Raw genomic sequence first — 18,309 nt, forward strand, 5'->3', positions numbered from 1 at the left:
GCAAATCTACTTATTAAATTGTCTTCAGTAGCTCAACAAGTTTGGAAACACTAAGGTCGGAAAAGACCTTTATACTCACCTATTCACCTAGAATTCATGCCTTTAAATAATAATAAAAATAGAATGAGTGTTGATAGTAGCAGGAATAAACTATATTTGCTAGAATGCACGCTAAATTTTATACAGACATTCTGTCATTTCATTTTCAAAACTTCCTTGTGTGCAAGGAGTTTCTTTCTCTTCCCATTGAAGAGATAAGCCCTAGAAAGGGGCAGCGGCGGGTTTCAGGAGTTCTGTGACCATAACCAGTAAGGGTAATAGGGTGGCTCCCTCCACAAGTCTGTAGTGCCCTGACAATTCTATCTCTTACTGCAAATTTAGCTAACTACAATTGAAACACCTGATTGCTTGTTTCTGGCCTTTTGTGGACAATGGTCTCACTCCAGCTCCTTTGAACCTCGAACAGATCGTCTGGTAAATGGGGGCAATAACTTCTGATCACCAAATGATACTTAGTATGATTAACCTCTTACAACTGTTAACAAATAGACACTACTAGCAGGTAATACTTACAGACCTGACAGATCAGGAATAGACTGTCTATAGTACATTTTAATTTAGAGGGTCACTTATTTCCCATCAGAACTCATGACATACTCTAAGTCCAATGTCTGGTTCAGCTGGGAAGAGTTGAGACCAATACAATGAAAACTCTTGTTTCTGGTTATCTTTCAGCAGACTGAGAATGATTAACAAAGCAAAAAGTCCTCCATATTTAATTTATTTCAATGGAAAATGTCTCTATATATTTTTGTTACTAATGAGACAAGCAATAGTCTACCTGGGCTCACTTTTGTACATCCTGAGTCTTTGTACACTGCTTCTTGTATCTGAGCATATATATGTGTTTCAATGACACGTGAATTAGAATTAGCCTGCAAGGCAAAGTTGTAGTGTAAAGCTACTTAAAGTCTCTGTTTCCATTTTCTCATTTGTAAACAAATGATAACAGCTATCTCATAAAGTGATAATTAGAATTAAATGAAAAAAATTTAAAAATTGACCAATGAAACTTTCAGCACAGTACCTGATATAAAATAATGACAAAGCCATGTTTGTAATGATTACATAGCTTAACAGTAGCAATAACAATAACATTATCGTTATCAATAGCATTGCTTGCCCAAAGAGATGCTCTCTGCCAGGTGACAGGTCATATACTCATATAGTTACCTATGATGTGGTTATCTCACTATTAATCTTTAATTAAAAATTAAAAATATAAACCATACACGGTTTCTGTAGGTTCCCAGGGTTTTTCGGACTAATTCGCTACTCGCATTTAAGGCACAGTTGCAGTGTCTTCTCCGAGAGACTATTTCCACTCCCATGTTTGGTAAATTGGCTATTTTATTTTATGGTCTTTACCCCACACTATCTTGAGGCTAAAACATTCCTGCACTTTCTCTTCTGGGTCTTTTCGCTTTTCATTTTAAACTGTAGGCTCTGAACGTGTAGTGAGCTTTATCTACCCTGCTGGATAATTGCTTAGGGAAGTGAACAAATCCACAAAAGTGACTTTCATGAGTTCATTTGACATTTTATTTCTCTCTATGGATGATTCTGACTCCAAAGGTCCAGACCACCAACGTGGCGATTACACAGCTCTGAGTCCTTTCTCCAATTTCACAGCTTCTCACTCAATCCTGTGATCATGAATTATGGGTCATTATCATTTCTGTCATCAAAGGACTTTATGTATGAGTAAATTTAAGACAGTGTTAGGTCAAATGAGTAATGACACCCCACAGCCTGAATAGTCTCTGTCCCGCCAGTTTCAGTTTGGTGCTCCATCTAGTGTTTATTTGCACAAACAGCACCCTACTTTGTAAATTCTTTGGGATGGATAAGCAAATCTACTTATTAAATTGTCTTCAGTAGCTCAACAAGTTTGGAAACACTAAGGTCGGAAAAGACCTTTATACTCACCTATTCACCTAGAATTTAAAAAAAAATGGCTACTTAACAACTGAGTTTTTAAAATTTAATTAATTCATTTATGTTTAGTCTTCACCGATGGCAAAATAACAGTTGGGGAAGTTTTTCAGCTGTTGGACTTTTAGACAAACAACACTTCAGTCTACACTAATTTTGGTTTTTTTCGTGGGGGGTTGCATTTATTACAATTAAGATGCTAGATTGATTTTAACACATAGCAAAGTTACAAAGCCCTGAAAGAGTTTTATCCCTACTAGCACATACTGTTTTGTAAATACATTATCACTATTATATATCTGTTAACCTTGTCACAAGTCACATGCCTGAACCGGTCATTTCATGCTTCTGTTTGCTATTAGGCAAGAGCCAGCGTTAGTGTCATCATCTTAGCACAACCACTTCTCTTTTGTCATTTTCCTACTTTCAAAAGAGAAGTAATTTAGTCTTGTTTTAGTTGCCATTGTGAAACTGTCTAGCCTCCATCCAGGTAAATGGACTGCTCTCTCCTGGTCAGGTCTACTCTTCTCACCACCACTATTAACTACCAGTTTCTAGATCTTCATCCTCCAAAACCCTGTCTTATTTCCCCATCCCCCAGCCTAGCACAGTGTTTGGCCTATAGAAAGGGATTGATGATTGTTTACAAAATGAGTGAATCATCTAGCATAGAAAAAATCCAAGCCTTTGTTTCTTCCATGTTCTTGTCTGCCTGTGGACTTTCTGCAGTCTTAGGCCTACCAGCAGTTTACCAGTTCATCACCCGTCCAATGGGAATAATAGTTCCTGTTCCCCAGAAGAAGGAAAACATTTAAGTGTGTAACTAACTAGGGGTCAATAATTAAGTAAAAGGCCAGAGAATCAACCCTCCAAAATTAGCGTTGGTTGGTTCAGAGCGCCATCTAATGCCCATCATAACAAACAGCACAATGTACTGTAAATACCTTTGCTGGGGAATTATGAGATCCACAGGGATGTATTGACATTTACAGGAGTGAAGGCAACCACCTACAACTCACTAAAAAACTGGTAAGTAGGTAATAGTTTGGGTGTTTTTAAATTGTTTGCACTTTATAAATAAAAGACAAAAGTTTCGCCTTCAACTTTATATTGTATTAGTGTGTGGGCTTAAGGGTGCATGTTTTATAATCAGTTAGCAGGGCTACCCTAGAGCAAATTTGAAATCTTAATCTCCATTGTCTTTTTGGTGAAATGCCAGTGACTTAATGGTAGGTATAGGATGGTGGTGAAGAAGAATGAAATTGTTGCATGCAATGACTTCATTACTGGCATTCTCAAGTCAACAGTTGCGGATGTGACCATAAGAATGTATGGAAAAAATTTTAACATCTTACTCAACACATGTATATATTCATGTATACATGTATATGTATACACAATGTTATACTCACAAAATGGCAAGTGCTGTCTTAAAAGCTGTATCAATATAAGCTCATTAATTTTTATAACAGTCTGTGAAATAGGTAGTATTATTGCCACTTTTTTTTTTTTAAAGATTTATCTGTGCATACAGAACTGGAGTACAGGCCACAGGCTCAGGGGCGGTGAGAGGCTTCACCAGAGACAGAGTGAGGAACAGAACAGGCAGATGGATGAAGTACACTGCTGAGGGGGAGCAGCGGGCGGGTCAGGAGAGGTCTGCCACACCATGTGGTCACCTCCGGGGCAGGCGGGAATCGAACTCTGGCGGAAGTGGCTTTAGAGTCTCAGTGTTGTGCTTTAACCCTCTGCACAACCAGGGAGGGCCGCATTGCCACTTTATATATGAGAAAACTGAGGTACAGAGAAGTCAGTTAGCTTGTCTAAGATTATACGGCTGGTAAATGGCAAAGCTAAATCCAAGGAATCATAGCTTCTGAGTCAGTCTTTGTATTTTTCTTGGAATATTTCACGCAATTAAGAGGAAAATATAAGTGCTCTATCAACAGCTATGAAAAATGTAAGAAATCTATATTTTAGCAGAGGCATAACTATAAGGCCTTAAGTAAGCCAACATAATAAGAACTTGATTCTAGTCAGAAGATACTCTTTAATGTGAGCAGGTTTATGTGAGCTCAGTAGTGAAAAGATACAGGGTAAAGGAATAGCCACTTCTCCGGGATAGCCACACCTACCTGCCATTGAGAGTGTGCAGACACCAGAGTCCAGGAGGCAAGGACTGAATGACTATGAGAGCGTTGCCATCATCTTTGCTCATGGAGCGGTGAGCAAGGAATGAGATATAAGACCAGCAATTTGGGGGCACATTCGGAGTGACGGTGACGCTCCTGGGTTGTGTGCACACTCACCATTCCCCAACACAACTGCATTCATGTGCAGACACTCATGCATAAAAGCATACACATGTTCACGGGTCTACACACACACCTTCCCTCTCAGGTGGCCCAATTCCCTCTCTTGCTAGACTTTTTCTTGGCTTAGTGCCTAGATTGTATGACCTTTCAGATGCAGCCAGGGGGACACCACCCATCATTAGATCTAGTGAAACAATTTGTTGAACATGGTCTGTTCTCACCCATCCTCTAAAAGATGGAGAATACCAACTTCCTCAGAATCACGCCTAAATGGTAAGGACTCATGGTGCAAGGAACTAGTGGGAATATAAAACTACAATAAGAGCCTACTGTTTGCTCAGCGCTCTTCCAGGAAATACATGCCGATGCTATATAATTAAACCTTTACCTTTTTCCTAAAGAGGTGCTATTCTAGAAGAGGAAATGAAAGTCGGGCAAGGCTGAGCTCCTGGGAGGGCCACCCAGCTGGTCAGTGGAGGAGTTGGTATGGGATGGTATCACTTATATGCGGACTATAGAGAAGCCAAACAAAGGGTCAGGAAAAAGATAAAACCAGCAAACTGATGATAGATCTGAAGCATTCTCAGTGGGACAGGACCAGGAGGGGTCAAAAGTCTTCACTGCACTATCAGCTTAGCTGTTTCACCTGCAGGTAACTTTTCAAGTCTCAGATTAATCTGGGACTGTCAGGAATAGGAACTTTGAGTTCATCTTACATGATATACACATATATGTACATAATATGTGTACATGTATATCCATGTATTTACAGGTGCACAGAGTACAAGATGTGTGTAAGCATTGTATGTGTGACATATATATCATGTATCATAGATATTCTATATATAGTATTATAGATACAAATATATAGTGCAGTATAGAATAGAAATGAATATACATTTATAACCTATCTGCTTATTAACAACCTATAACTATGAATTATATAGTTCTAAATGAACATATTCATTTTATAAAATTTAGTAAATATTTAGTAAATAAAGATGACGATTACTAAATTACTTAATTCAATACGCAGTTTTAATTTCTAATGCAGTTCATCTCTCTCTCTTCATGTAACCTGCATTAGCAAAACTATTGAAGACCCATACTAATTCTGAGGCATATATAGTAGTCCTGAAATCCGAAAGCCTCAAAAGCCAAGTTTTCAGGGGTTTTCATGTGTCTGGTTTTCCAGCTGTACTTGAAGAAAAAGTTGTAGCCAGTGCAATAGAAGAATTTCTTTATTCTTCTATTCTCTCAGGGATCTGTGTCTTTCCTGTGAGACTCCTCAGACTATATGAGTTGTGCATGTCTGTGTCAGTCTCACCGGGTATAAATTCCTTGAGAGGAAACACTTTGCTTGGCTGACCACTATTTAATGATCTCCTGGTGTCTTGTGTTTAACGGTTAGTCAGCAAGCATGAGAAAGGTTAAGGCATGACTTAGCGATGGACTAGGACTAAAGAAGCTGTTTGTCTAAACGAATCTATTAAACCTCCTATATCCATGTTTCTTACAAAATAGCCCCTGTGAGGGTCTACACTTATTCTGATAAAGACTGTTGCCTAATATATGTTTGCATCTTGTGCTTTATGATTGTTTCACTACAGACCAAGACTAGGAAGATGTATAAAGAAATATGTTCTCACTGTGGATAAGTACTTTCCTTCTGGGTCAGTTTAACTTTTTGAAATTGTTGAAGCCATGTGAGAAAGGGCTTGAAGAGCATGACTAGTGTCATGACAAGTGAAAGAAAACTTACTTGTCATTTCCCGTCTGCAGCCTACCACCAGTTCCAGCAATTGCTATCCATCTTATTTGTGTAGGTCTTGATGTTCCTCTAGCTCCTGGACAGACTTTTGACTTGACATTCTGTTCTGCTTACTTAACTTTGTCTACCAGCTCCAGAACCCGAACACCATGAAGCAAAATTGGTCGACGCCTCATATTCAGGATGTGTGGCAATCGAGGAATACAGTGTATTGCCTTGTAATAGTTAACCAATTTACTGCTCAATATTCCTCAATTTACTGCTTGTTATCTTGAGGCCGTTAACTTGGAGTGGGAAGACCACACCCTTCATCTGAATTTTCCTTGGAGCAAATTTTTAATAAACTTTTAAGAAAATCTTGTTTAATCTTGTTTCAAAACCTGAGACTTTTGGGGACATTTACCAGATCTATGGTTAAGGGTTTTGTATCTTTCAGTTTTCAGAATGGTGTCTAAAGTCTGCTTCATAGCTGTTAGGATGAACTAACTCACCAAGTGTCAAAGTATAATTTTCAGAGTTAAAATGACTCTCATACAAGTATTACATAGATGGAGTTCGTGCTTTGGGTCAAAGTTATTAATGAGGCAGCCAGGAGTTTGAAAAAGCCAGGTCAAAGCAGGCAATGAAGGAGTGAAATTTGTATTTCGTCTAGGAATGAAAGAATAGTAGAGGGCTGAAAAGTCAGATACAAAATTGTGTTATGTCCTAATGTCCTTCTTAACAATGCAATCATGAGTTTTGGAATTGCCCTTTCTACTGGAAATAGCTTATTTGCACGAGTGAACATTTAACTTTACATACTCTGAAGGGAATCAAGTGTCTGCATAATGTAAGACCCCGGGTAGGGGCCGCCTCACCGCACACAGAATTAGAGCAAAGTGGCATGCTATTTTATTGTTATTTACCAAAATATATTAACATGATGAAGGGGCTTCAGTTGTTCAATCATTTCTGAGGTTTCCTATGCCCAAAGTCACACTGATGGATGGCAGGTCTAATGGTCTAATGTGGTTTTCCATAGCTGCTAACTCACCCATCACTAATCGTATTAAGCTGTTAATTCCCGGTAGTAGACACAGTTCCCAAAAGTTGAATGAGCATCATTCAATGAAGCCATGGTGTTATCCTTATTCTAAAAGAAGATACCTCCTTTGAACGTAATTTGCATAACACATTTTGACTACCACAACTTAAGTGTCACATCTTTAATGTATATTTCCATGTAGACGACATTTGAATTGGAATTTCTGGTGATTTGGACAACTTCCTCTGTCCCACACTATGAACTGACGATTATATTAAATGTTATGAGCAGAATGTTTATTCAGCCTCTTCCCTCAAAACAGGAACGGCAATTGCTTGGGACCAGAGGGTGAAATACGAAGTAGCAAACTAGAAGTAAAGCACACTTGAGAATACATAAGTCATCTTTAGAGCACGAGAAATGGTCTCACCAATGTATATATCCTAGTGCTTTTCCATTTTTATTGAAAAAGTTGCCATCTAAATTTTTCTATTTCACATCTGACTATAATTCCTCTTAGAATTCTTAGATTCTTATATCTTAGAGGGTATACGCTGATGTCAGTTACTTTCTATCTATCACTATCTTTGCGTTCCTCTTTCCAGAATGCCCACCTCAACTATGACGTGTTAGGTATCGCTACTGGGAATAACTGAATTTTCATGTGCTGAAATTCATCTCTTTGGTGGAGCACACACACACACACACACACACACACACAAAATAAATAAACGCTTGTTTTCTCTGACAACACATCATCGCCATGTCTCCCGCTGCCAAGTCTTTGCAGGGTTCTTTGCAGGCTTCGGAGGTTTCCCTTCTTCTCTAATTATCCCTATTCTTTGGGGCTAGACCCCCTGCCTTGCACAACCCAGAGGGGGACCCTTGAGCTTTTTAAAAACAGCCCAATTTCTCGCCTGTGGAGAAGCAAAGAGTGCCCCGCCCCCAACTATGAAAAGAGGGATTTGATAGTTTCAGTGACTTCAACTGAAAGATTTAAGTCTTTAAGCACCCGCCACGCAGGACCCCCGCCCAAGGCTCACGAGCCCACACCCATGCCGTCCTAAGTGCTTTGGACCGGCCCGGGAATCCTCGTCCCAGTCCACAGTTCCTGTGGGTCTGTACGCAGAATTCATAGAGGACCTGTGTTACTTCCTTTGCGAAGAAACAGAATTATCGTGAAAATTTAGGTGGAAAACCTTTCGGTTTTGTCCCCAAAAGAAGGGAAGCATGTGCCCAACCATCCCTGAGAAAAAGAACTTTCAGGGGCAAAGGAGCGAATAGGTAATTTAGAAGAAAAACAGAAAGTGGTCTCCAAGTGCCCTGGACTTCCCCGGGAGTTGGGGGAATTGGGGGCGCCTGGGCGCTTTGTCTTTGCAGCTGCAGGGGGAAAAAACGGAGAACACGAAGCCTGAGGCTTCTCGGATCCTTTCCCGACCAAACGCGGGTGATTTCGTGCGGGGCATTTTCCTTTTTTGCCCCTTTTGTGAAGTGGAACAAACACAACTTGGGCGCACCGCGGCGGCTGCGAGCCTGCCAGCCAGGCGGGCGAGCCGAGCACCAATCAGCGAGCGCCTGCGCTCTATATATACGGCGCCCGGCCCGCGCAGCCCATCGGCGCTTCGCCACTTGCACCCGAGTCCAGACCTTCGACATGTCGGAGACCGCTCCCGCCGCTCCCGCCGCCGCGCCCCCCGCGGAGAAGACCCCGGTGAAGAAGAAGGCGGCCAAGAAGCCCGCCGGGGCGCGCCGCAAGGCGTCCGGGCCCCCGGTGTCCGAGCTCATCACCAAGGCTGTCGCCGCCTCCAAGGAGCGCAGCGGCGTGTCCCTGGCCGCGCTCAAGAAGGCGCTGGCGGCCGCGGGCTACGACGTGGAGAAGAACAACAGCCGCATCAAGCTCGGCCTCAAGAGCCTGGTGAGCAAGGGCACCCTGGTGCAGACCAAGGGCACCGGCGCCTCGGGCTCCTTCAAGCTCAACAAGAAGGCGGTCTCCGGCGACGCCAAGCCCAAGGCCAAGAAGGCGGGCGCGGCCAAGCCCAAGAAGCCCGCGGGGGCGGCCAAGAAGGCCAAGAAGCCTGCGGGGGCGGCCACCCCGAAGAAGAGCGCCAAGAAGACCCCGAAGAAGGCGAAGAAGCCGGCAGGGGCTGTGGCCAAGAAAGTAGCCAAGAGCCCCAAGAAGGCCAAGGCTGCCAAGCCCAAGAAGGCTGCCAAGCCCGCGGCCAAGGCTGTGAAGCCCAAGGCCGCCAAGCCCAAGGTTGCCAAGCCCAAGAAGGCGGCATCCAAGAAGAAGTAGGCTGCCAGGACGCCTGCTTCCGAAACCCAAAACGGCTCTTTTCAGAGCCACCACTTGTCTCAAAAAAAGAGCCGAACACCCCCTGTTGCCGAGCCCCGTAGCGCGCACTCCAAGGTCGGGGTGGGCAGCGGTCACTCGCTCCGCGAGCGGCGGAGGCGGTGGCCCCCGCCCTGCGGCCTGCCCTTCGCCCTGCGGGGCTCGGCTCGGGTCGGGTCGGTCGGGGCGCCAGTTCCCGTCAGGGACTGGGGTCATCTGCGCGCCCCGCCCAGCCCGGCTGTGAGAACTGCAGAGACAGCAGCGAAGCCACTAGGCACTTTCTCGGGCTTCCGATTGGACTGGGAAGTCATTCAAAAGTCCCGCCTCGCCGGCGGGTTGGCCCGCGCCCGCAGCCCGTCACTGTCAGCCCGCATGTCATTGGTGAGTGGCTGGGCCCCTCTCGTCTTGCTTCTCTTGGTTTTTTGCCCTTTAATCCTCGGACTTTAGTGCCTGGCATGTATTAAAGGCCGTGTTTTTCGCAGTCAGGTGGTCAGTCTCGGTGTCGGTATTCCACCCGCAAAGACAGTGGGCGGGGCCCTCTTTGCTCTCCTCTTTTTTAATTCCCCTTTGCCTTGGCAGCAGCAGCAAAAACCCTCCTAAAATGCAGCCGCAGCAGCAGCAAGAGCCCTTCCAGCTCTTGAGAAGAGACTAGGTCCCAGGGATCCTGTGTGAGGAAGCTTTGGGCTAAGGTACGGCTTTGAAAACGAAGCACAACTTTAGTCGGCCATTTTGTCCTGGCAGGCGGGTCTGTGCTCAGTCTAGACAAACTGAAACAGTTAGGGTGTTTGACGTGCCTTGTTCATTCCAAATGTTTCTGTGTGAGAACAGAGGACTGATAATGTGTATGGGTGAAGATGATCGCTAATAAGGGGTTTTAGTTCCCATTAACAGTGCTGTCTGTGCGTTCCTCGTTTCACTGATTCTCCGGGATAGAGGAAGTCCAGCGTCCTGTTTTTAATTCTGCTGTTCTGATGGACACATTTTCTTGAAGCAGGTTCGGGGGTCGGGGGTGTGGGCGGGGGGTTCCTAAGACCTGTGTGGCCGCTTTTGTTGTGGAGCCCAGCCCCGTTCAACTGACCTGAGAAAGTTTAATCTTCGCATTCTTCAGAATCAGGAACTGAAAAAGCTTTGAGATCACAACAAGACACTTGCCCCGTGGTTTCTCCCAGTAACTTGTGAAATTTGCATTTAAAACTCCTGTTTTGCTGTTAAATATATGGAACCATCTTCTCACACACACACACACACACACACCCCACACACACTCCAACCACTTCTCTATTTCTCCCTCTTATCTCTGCCCCACCCCCACGAGAGATGCCTCCTTTTTGATAAGCTAAATTCCAAGGATAAGTGGGCTAGTTTTTGGTTTCCTACTTTTTTCTTTAGGTCTTTGGTCATTTCTAAGATGAAATCTCAATTTAAGTATGTTAAGTATGTTTACAGTGCTATCTTCAATGTTGAAAATGCACGACCCATTGTAGATAATTAAAAAATAATGGAATGTTTAATAAACATCCTTTATAACTTTTACAACTGATACAACGAATTCCCTCTTACCTTTCTTTTTCAGAATTTCCGGGTTATTTTTTGTTCGATTAGCTTTGTTTTTCCTTTTGTACTTTAAGATACCTTCACCCCTCATGCCCCTTTCAACCCCTGCTCCCCAACATACTTAAAAAACCCTTATCACCCTATTGGTTGTTTATGGGGAGTGTGTCATATTTAGAAATTTGTTTGGGGAGATACTGAGTTTTCCTAAGAACATTTTATGTTTTTCCATTTGTTCATATATTGTGTATCTGTTGAGGATATTTTTCTCCAAATATATCTTCACATTTTTTATTACCTTTATTCCCAGATATCCTATCCTACCTTCTGTGCTCCTGTTAGAAATAGCCATCTATGATATTTTAGATTCCCTGAGCACCACTAGCCCATAAATTGTACTTTGAAGATGCTCAGTTAATGAAAGGATCTATGCATGTGTGAATTAATAATTTGTGGAACAGTGTTGTCAGTAGCCACATATATAAGGAAAAATGAAACAGGAGGTGAAATAATTTACTAATATAATTTATTTAACCCGATATACCCCAGATATTATCATTCAACACAAAATAAATGTGAAAATGTTTGAGATACATAACATCTTTGTTTCTCACATGAAGTCTTTGATTATGTGTGTCTTTACACGGACAGATCGTATCTGTTTCCACTAGCCCATTTCAAGAGCACAATTAACCGTATTTGGCTCTCCGATAATATGGAGAGTGAAACTGAAGTGCTCTTGATCTCAAATAGGCTGGTCTTTATCTTTGATTTAAAATTTGATGGCCAGTGTATCTTAATAGCCACTGTCATCTGTGGAGTGACATTTCAGCAAGGAAGGATTTCTGACAAAAGGATGTTGTTGACTGATCCAGAGATCACTGGGCCAATATGAAACTATTACATTTTTTTCCTGCTCAATCACTGTCAATTAGGTACAGAAACTGGAGTGAACTGATGTTAAGGGTGGAGAGTTGTCTTCTTCAATACAATGTAAGAGAAACCCAGGGATCTGATGAAGAAATAGAGTAGAATGGAGCCAAAGTGCAGAGAACAATGGACAGCTGCAATGTCTGGGTCTCAGCATCTTCCTTGTTCCTGGTTCTTTGAGCCGCCTGGACATCTGCCACTGGGGCCATCTTATTAGTTCAGATTGGGTCAAGCTGCAGAAAGACTAAGACTTTCCCAATATATTCTCAATTATGGTGATAGCACCATGCATGACCTAGGGTTCCTTTCTCCTTCAGTTACTTTCAAGTCCTTGCATTTGGTTGATTTCTACACCACATCTAATGTAAGACAGGGCTAGAATCAAACTAAGCTAAGAGAAGTTGTAACAGGGTGGTCCCTAGGAAAACGGGAAGTTCCAGGTTCCCTGCCCCACCCAGAAGTAGGGTGGAACTGAGGAGAGAAAACGAGAGAAGGAAGCAGGATGGAGAGCCAGAAGGAGACCTGAGGAAGACATGTGGAGCAGCAAGCATGTGATGAAGAAACCATGCTTGTTTCTTCACCCTGGACTGGTTAAAGCAGATGTGGGTGAGATACCTGTAGGGAGGTGACTCTGGCAGTGTTTTATATTGATTTTGATGTTGTTCTTTTCCTCCCAGACTTGTCCAGCCATTTCTGACCCTTTTCCATGAGTCCCGGCCAGAAGGTGCTTTAGGTGACGGCTTTCAGGCCTTGCTTTGCGCCCATCCCTTTTGGATGGACTTTTGCCCACGAGGGGATTGGTGACTTCAGATGTTTGATTTAGAAATTACATTCTTTGTCTTTGGTATTGTATACTCACTGTATTAAAGTTCCTTTTCATTAAAGTATGACATGTTTTCTCTTGATGCGGCAAATGGCATATCTATTTGGATCAGGCAGGTTTGGGGGTTCAGTGGTGCCCCCTCTCCCTGCCCTGTAACAAAGTGATTCTCTAATTTTTCTTCAAACTTTGTGAATGCCTTTTGGGATGTCAATTTATAGGATGTACAATTGACTCCAAGTTGAATGTGTCCTGCAAATATATTTGTATAGATTAAGAATGTCTTTTGCTTTCAAATGAAAAGTAGTTCTAAAAATCGAATATATAAAAATCTCTAATTTTGCCGAGGCTTTCGTCTTCAAGAATGCTTCCTCAGTGTTTTTCATGTTTTTTACTTTTACTCCATTACCTCACAATTGTGCAGATAGTTGACTGACTTTCATCGAATGAGTCATTCACTTGAGTCGAAAATTAATCATGTTGGGAAATATGTATGCCTCGATTTTATTTAGTTCATGAAACCTGCATTTTATCTTGACATCAACATCTCAGCATTTAACATTTCAGCATCTCACTTATTATAAAATAATATGGCAATAACATATTCAAGTAATTGCCCCCACATAGCTCATTAGCCAAAATGGCAATGAATTTTGCATAAGCGAAATTGACTGATAATGCAATCGTGACAATTATTGAAATGTCTGTGTATGATACAAGTGTAGCAGAATTAAAGGCTTCTAGTAAGATATGGTTTACACCTTTTTTTCTTCTGTGGGAACACAGTGGTCTCATGACTCAAAAATTAAATAGCTTTTCTTAGGGAAAGCTCTAATAACATTTCTTCTGCGTCTAAAGAAATATAGAAAGTGACTTTGTAGTTTAAATCTGTGACAGAGGTGAGCAGGTCTGGTGCAAGACTGGATTACACTATTAGAGGATTTCGGAAGGGAGCAGGGAATTAGGGTGCAATGGCAACAACAGCTTGGTTTAGCTTTTCTTGAGCTCTAATTTAGAACGTGGCAAGCACGGCTACTAACTGCTTTCCAGTTTTCCAAACACATTCTAGATAATGCACTTTGAGATGATGTGATCACTACTTAAAATTGGATCATTACTGAGAATTAGTGATTTAAGGATGTAGCTAATTTCTGATCAGAGATCCAGTATAAGTATTCTCTGTATACTAGTGCTAGTCCACAGAAATGCAAAACACTTATGCAATTTAAAATTTTCCTGTAGCCACATTTTTTAAAAGAAAAAACTAATCTATTTTCATATTTTAGTTTCCTATGATCAAAATATTATTTTAAGTAATTAATCTAAAATATTAATGAGCTTTAACTTTTTCATGACCTGTCTTTAAGATCTGGTGTGTATTTTACATATAAAGCGCATCTCTATTTGGTCTAGCCCTATATTAAGTGTTTAATCATCAGGTATTGCTAATAGCCTTTTGCAGGAGAGGTCTGTACTAAAAGTTATGGAGAAGACACAAGCAAATACTTGCTTTGGAGCAAAATCCCAAGATTTCCAAGGAAATTATTATTCTGCCCTTGTTATGGTATCTAGAGAACATCTCTTAAGACCTGACCTGATGCTACTTAGGGTCCATTTACCTTCTTTGTCTCATATTGTGCCTCTGACAGACAGAGGCCTGTGATGATAGAATTTAAGCAGAGCAGTTCCTCCATCTCCCCTCTGAGGTAGTGCATTTTCTTTCTTTCTTTTTCTTTTAAAGATTTATTTATTTCTGCATACAGAACTGAGGTATAGGCCAGAAGTGCAGGGGCGGTGAGAGGCTTCACTAGAGACAGAGTGGGGAGCAGAACAGGCAGACTGACAAAGTACACTGCTGAGCGGAGCAGCAGGTGAGACAGGAGAGATCTGCCAAGTCATGTGGTCACCTCCCTGGCCAAGGTTCAGACTCCTGCTGAAGCAGTTTCCACTAGTTTCATAGTGCTGTGCTTTAACCCATTGCACCACTAGGGAGGGCCCCCGTTTTCTGTGACTTAGTAGCCACCCAGGAGGAAATTAGATTTGTTCATTCATTTCTTATCATTTTGATTGATAAGACGTTGGAGTGTGGATTTATGAATGGAGACAGTGAGAAAACTTGTTCTTTCAGAGTTATGAGAATTACAAGTAAGTCAGGTCAATTAGTTCACATGGTACTTGTGACCTATGATAGACTATCAATGTCAGCTATTGTACTCACTCCTCCAATAAATCCATGGTTTTTAGTTTCTTCCTATGATGGAGTCCACTGTAAAGGAAATGGTTAATGAGCACAGAACAGATCTATAACATGAAGTTATCCCAGGGAGTTCACCTTTATGGTGAAAATGTTCAGATTCCTCAGAGTGGACTTTGACCCTCCGCCTAATTTTTTCCTCCTGCTATCTCTCTGAGCCTGATACTATCATCCAAAGCATCATGCAAAATAAGAGTTTGTCTCAGAGGCCAGAACATCATCCAGGGTTAGTGATTCTAAACACCTAGATTGCTCTGCTGAGGCATTTTAGAACCAAGCAGGTGTAATGAGGAAGAGCATAGCCATTACCTAGAGGCAGATTTACCTTGAGGCTAACAAAACTCAAATGTCTGGCTCCACAACATCAAGGCCTTGGGAGGGGCCCTACTAGTATTTATACTTGGTCTCTTAGAATTACAATTTTATTTAAATAATAATTCGTTAACACTTATTTTTATGCTCTTTCCTTCAAATACAGCTCACCTTTTGTCTATTTGGATCCTACTGTGCATATCTGGGACTTGAATAAGAGAAACTTTATTTAAATATATATTTAGTAAGGGGTTGAAATGTATAATGTGATTGTCAGACATGTTCATATATAGCTCAATTGTTGCTAGGCAATCTGATATAAGAATGACTTCAAGGAAAAGTATGCTCACTGACAAGTTCATCTGGATTCTGAGCAAGATGATGCAAGACTAGATGTCATGATGACATCTATGTATTTGTTGGGGAGGAGAGAAAATGTTCCCCTTTGCATTCTTTTTGAGCTACTAAATTAACTGAAGTAACGTCAGACAGATTAGTGTGAGGAAAAATAATTACATACAGACAGGGATTCAACATAGGAAAAGTCCAACATGAGTGAGTAAAAATGGGAGTAGCTTGATTGATCTCAAGAATGGGATAGAGCCATGTCTGGATTTCAGAGAGAGGAGGGGGACACATCACTAGAAGGATGACTCATGATGAAGATCAGTTGCTCTGTAATTAGATGTTTGCCCTCCCTTACACAAAAGCTTTTCAGATAGAAAGTTTATTTCCACTAGTATCTTTGAGCCCCTATATTTATTTCATTTTTTTTAAAGATTTATTTATTCATACAGAACTGGGGTATAGGCCAGAGATGTGGAGGATGAGAGGATTCACCAGAGCCCTATATTTATTCTTCTAAGTAATTTAAAGGAATCATACCTTTTCATTTTGGCCTTACAGGGTTTCAGTTGACCTCAGCTACAATAGTCCACATACCAAATTGTAAGGCCTTTTTGAACATATTAGGGAGCCCTGTCCTTCATATCCATCGCATCCAGCAGTGGGAATGAATGGGTAGGAAAGAACCAAGACTTGAAATGCTCAGAACTGTTACAGGGCAGGGAGAGGGGCACCCTAGAACTCCCAATATTGACTGTGCTAAATAGGTTCTGCCATCTGCAGCATCAAGGCAAAACATATAAGACCTTTAATGGAAAGGAGCTTGAATACCACCAGTGTGCAAAACAGAAAAGAAGAATCTAGTTTCCAAATCGAATACCTGAAGTTACCCATACCCTCATGGATAAATGTCCAGCCAAACCGGATTGACCCAAAGCTAGGCCCAAAAATTTGCCTCATGGGTACCCATAAAGAAGGGTCAAAAACAGCAAGACAGGACTGGAAGGAAAAGAACAAAATCAAAATCAAGATAAAAGCTTCCATTATTAACTTCTCCCTGGGTCTCTCACTCACAACTGTTTCAGCCACTCCAGGACCAAAAAGCAAGCACAGCTTGTTCAAGTCTCTGCTCCATGCACCTCCTCCAGGTCTTTTTGCTTCCTTCCTTCTCCAGTCTTTCTCCATTTTTTCCTCCCTGCTCACTTCCACCCTCCCTTGGGTGGGCCACAGAACCTGGTATTTCCCGTTTTCCTGGGAACTACCCTGTTACACCAGAAGTCAAATTGTGAATAACACTTTCGATTTTTACAACTCACATGTGCAAACATCTTGAAAGATTTCCCAAATCTGAGAACAATCAAAAAAAAAATTAATTGACATCAAAACAAATTTTGAGAGCTCTAAATTCTATATCTATATAGAAATCACAAAAAAATAGGGCCCTCCGAGGTGGCACAACGGATTAAAGCACAGTACTATGATGCTATGCAAGGTCACTGCAGCACATACAATTCTGGGCCAGGAGGTGACCCAAAGGTGGAAGACTGCTCCAGGGCAACCACTGTTCCCCTCCTCAGTACACTTTACAGTCTGCCTGTTGTGCTCTCCATTCTTGTCTCTGGTGAAGCCTCTCACCCCACACCTCTGACCTGTTCCCCAGATTTTGGGTTCATAAAAAAAAATCATAAATAAATTACCAAAAACAAAAAAAAACACATGTATTTTGCAGCAACTCGGATGGAGCTGGAAAAGATCATGCTTAGTGAGATAAGCCAGAAAGAAAAAGAAAAATACCGAGTGGTTTCAGTCATAGCAGGACCAAACAAGAAAATAATAATAATGAACAGCCATATATATACCAGAGACATTTTGTGGGGGTGGAGTGGTGAATGGGATCAAAAAGTGGGGGGAGAGGGGAGGAAAGTGCAAGCCATATATATAACAGACATTTTGTGGGGGTGGAGTGGGGAATGGGATCAAAAAGTGGGGGAGGAAAGTGCACTGGACTATGATGATGATGGCACATGGCTGACTTGGTGATGGGAAACCCACTGGGATTACGATTGAGATGAAAAAAAAAAGTAAAAAATGATGTAAAAATAAACTAGTATATTATTTTAAAAAGTAACAAAAAATATTTGAAGATGGAGTATGTAAAGTCATAGAAAAATAAAGCATCACAGTACCAAAGTAATAAACCATGCTTTTATCTTGTTTGAGATAGCTGTAAATTTGAGAAACTGGAACTTGTTAACCTGTTTTGTTACATTCAACTTGGATTTGTAACATTCTGTTGTAATTTAGGTACCATCTCACTTTATATTTAGTTACAAATTACATTGTAAGTAATAACTGTGTATCAGGTTTTTTAGTATTTCGATATAGCCAGCATGACTCAGCTTAAGACCTACACCCCCCCCAAGGGCATAACTTTCCTCTATACTTTCAAGGACTACTGTCAATGCATTTAGATCTCGTGAAGTTACAGCCACTTTTAAACGTGAAATTGTGGGTGGCTCTGAAAAGAGCCTTTTTTCAATTGCGAGCAAACGTGCTTGTTTTTACGCCCGCTCGCCACGGATGCGGCGCGCCAGCTGGATGTCCTTGGGCATGATGGTGACGCGCTTGGCGTGGATGGCGCACAGGTTGGTGTCCTCGAACAG

General features: G+C 41.7%; 1 protein-coding gene across 1 annotated transcript in view; it reads right to left on the reverse strand.

Moving 5' to 3' along the window:
* The window catches only part of LOC101621539, a 38,622-nt gene that overhangs the window by 20,001 nt on the left and 312 nt on the right, over positions 1-18,309 (reverse strand). The window contains exons 2-4 of the mRNA XM_012734165.1: positions 9,488-9,681; positions 9,056-9,411; positions 8,435-8,968 (exon numbers count right to left, since the gene is read on the reverse strand). Coding sequence (XP_012589619.1) covers positions 8,435-8,968; positions 9,056-9,411; positions 9,488-9,681 — 1,084 coding nt within the window. The remainder of the gene's footprint in view (positions 1-8,434; positions 8,969-9,055; positions 9,412-9,487; positions 9,682-18,309) is intronic.

The sequence above is a fragment of the Condylura cristata genome, unplaced genomic scaffold, assembly GCF_000260355.1.
Source record: "Condylura cristata isolate star-nosed mole 26May11 unplaced genomic scaffold, ConCri1.0 scaffold00048, whole genome shotgun sequence".
In the NCBI taxonomy this organism is placed as follows: domain Eukaryota; kingdom Metazoa; phylum Chordata; class Mammalia; order Eulipotyphla; family Talpidae; genus Condylura; species Condylura cristata.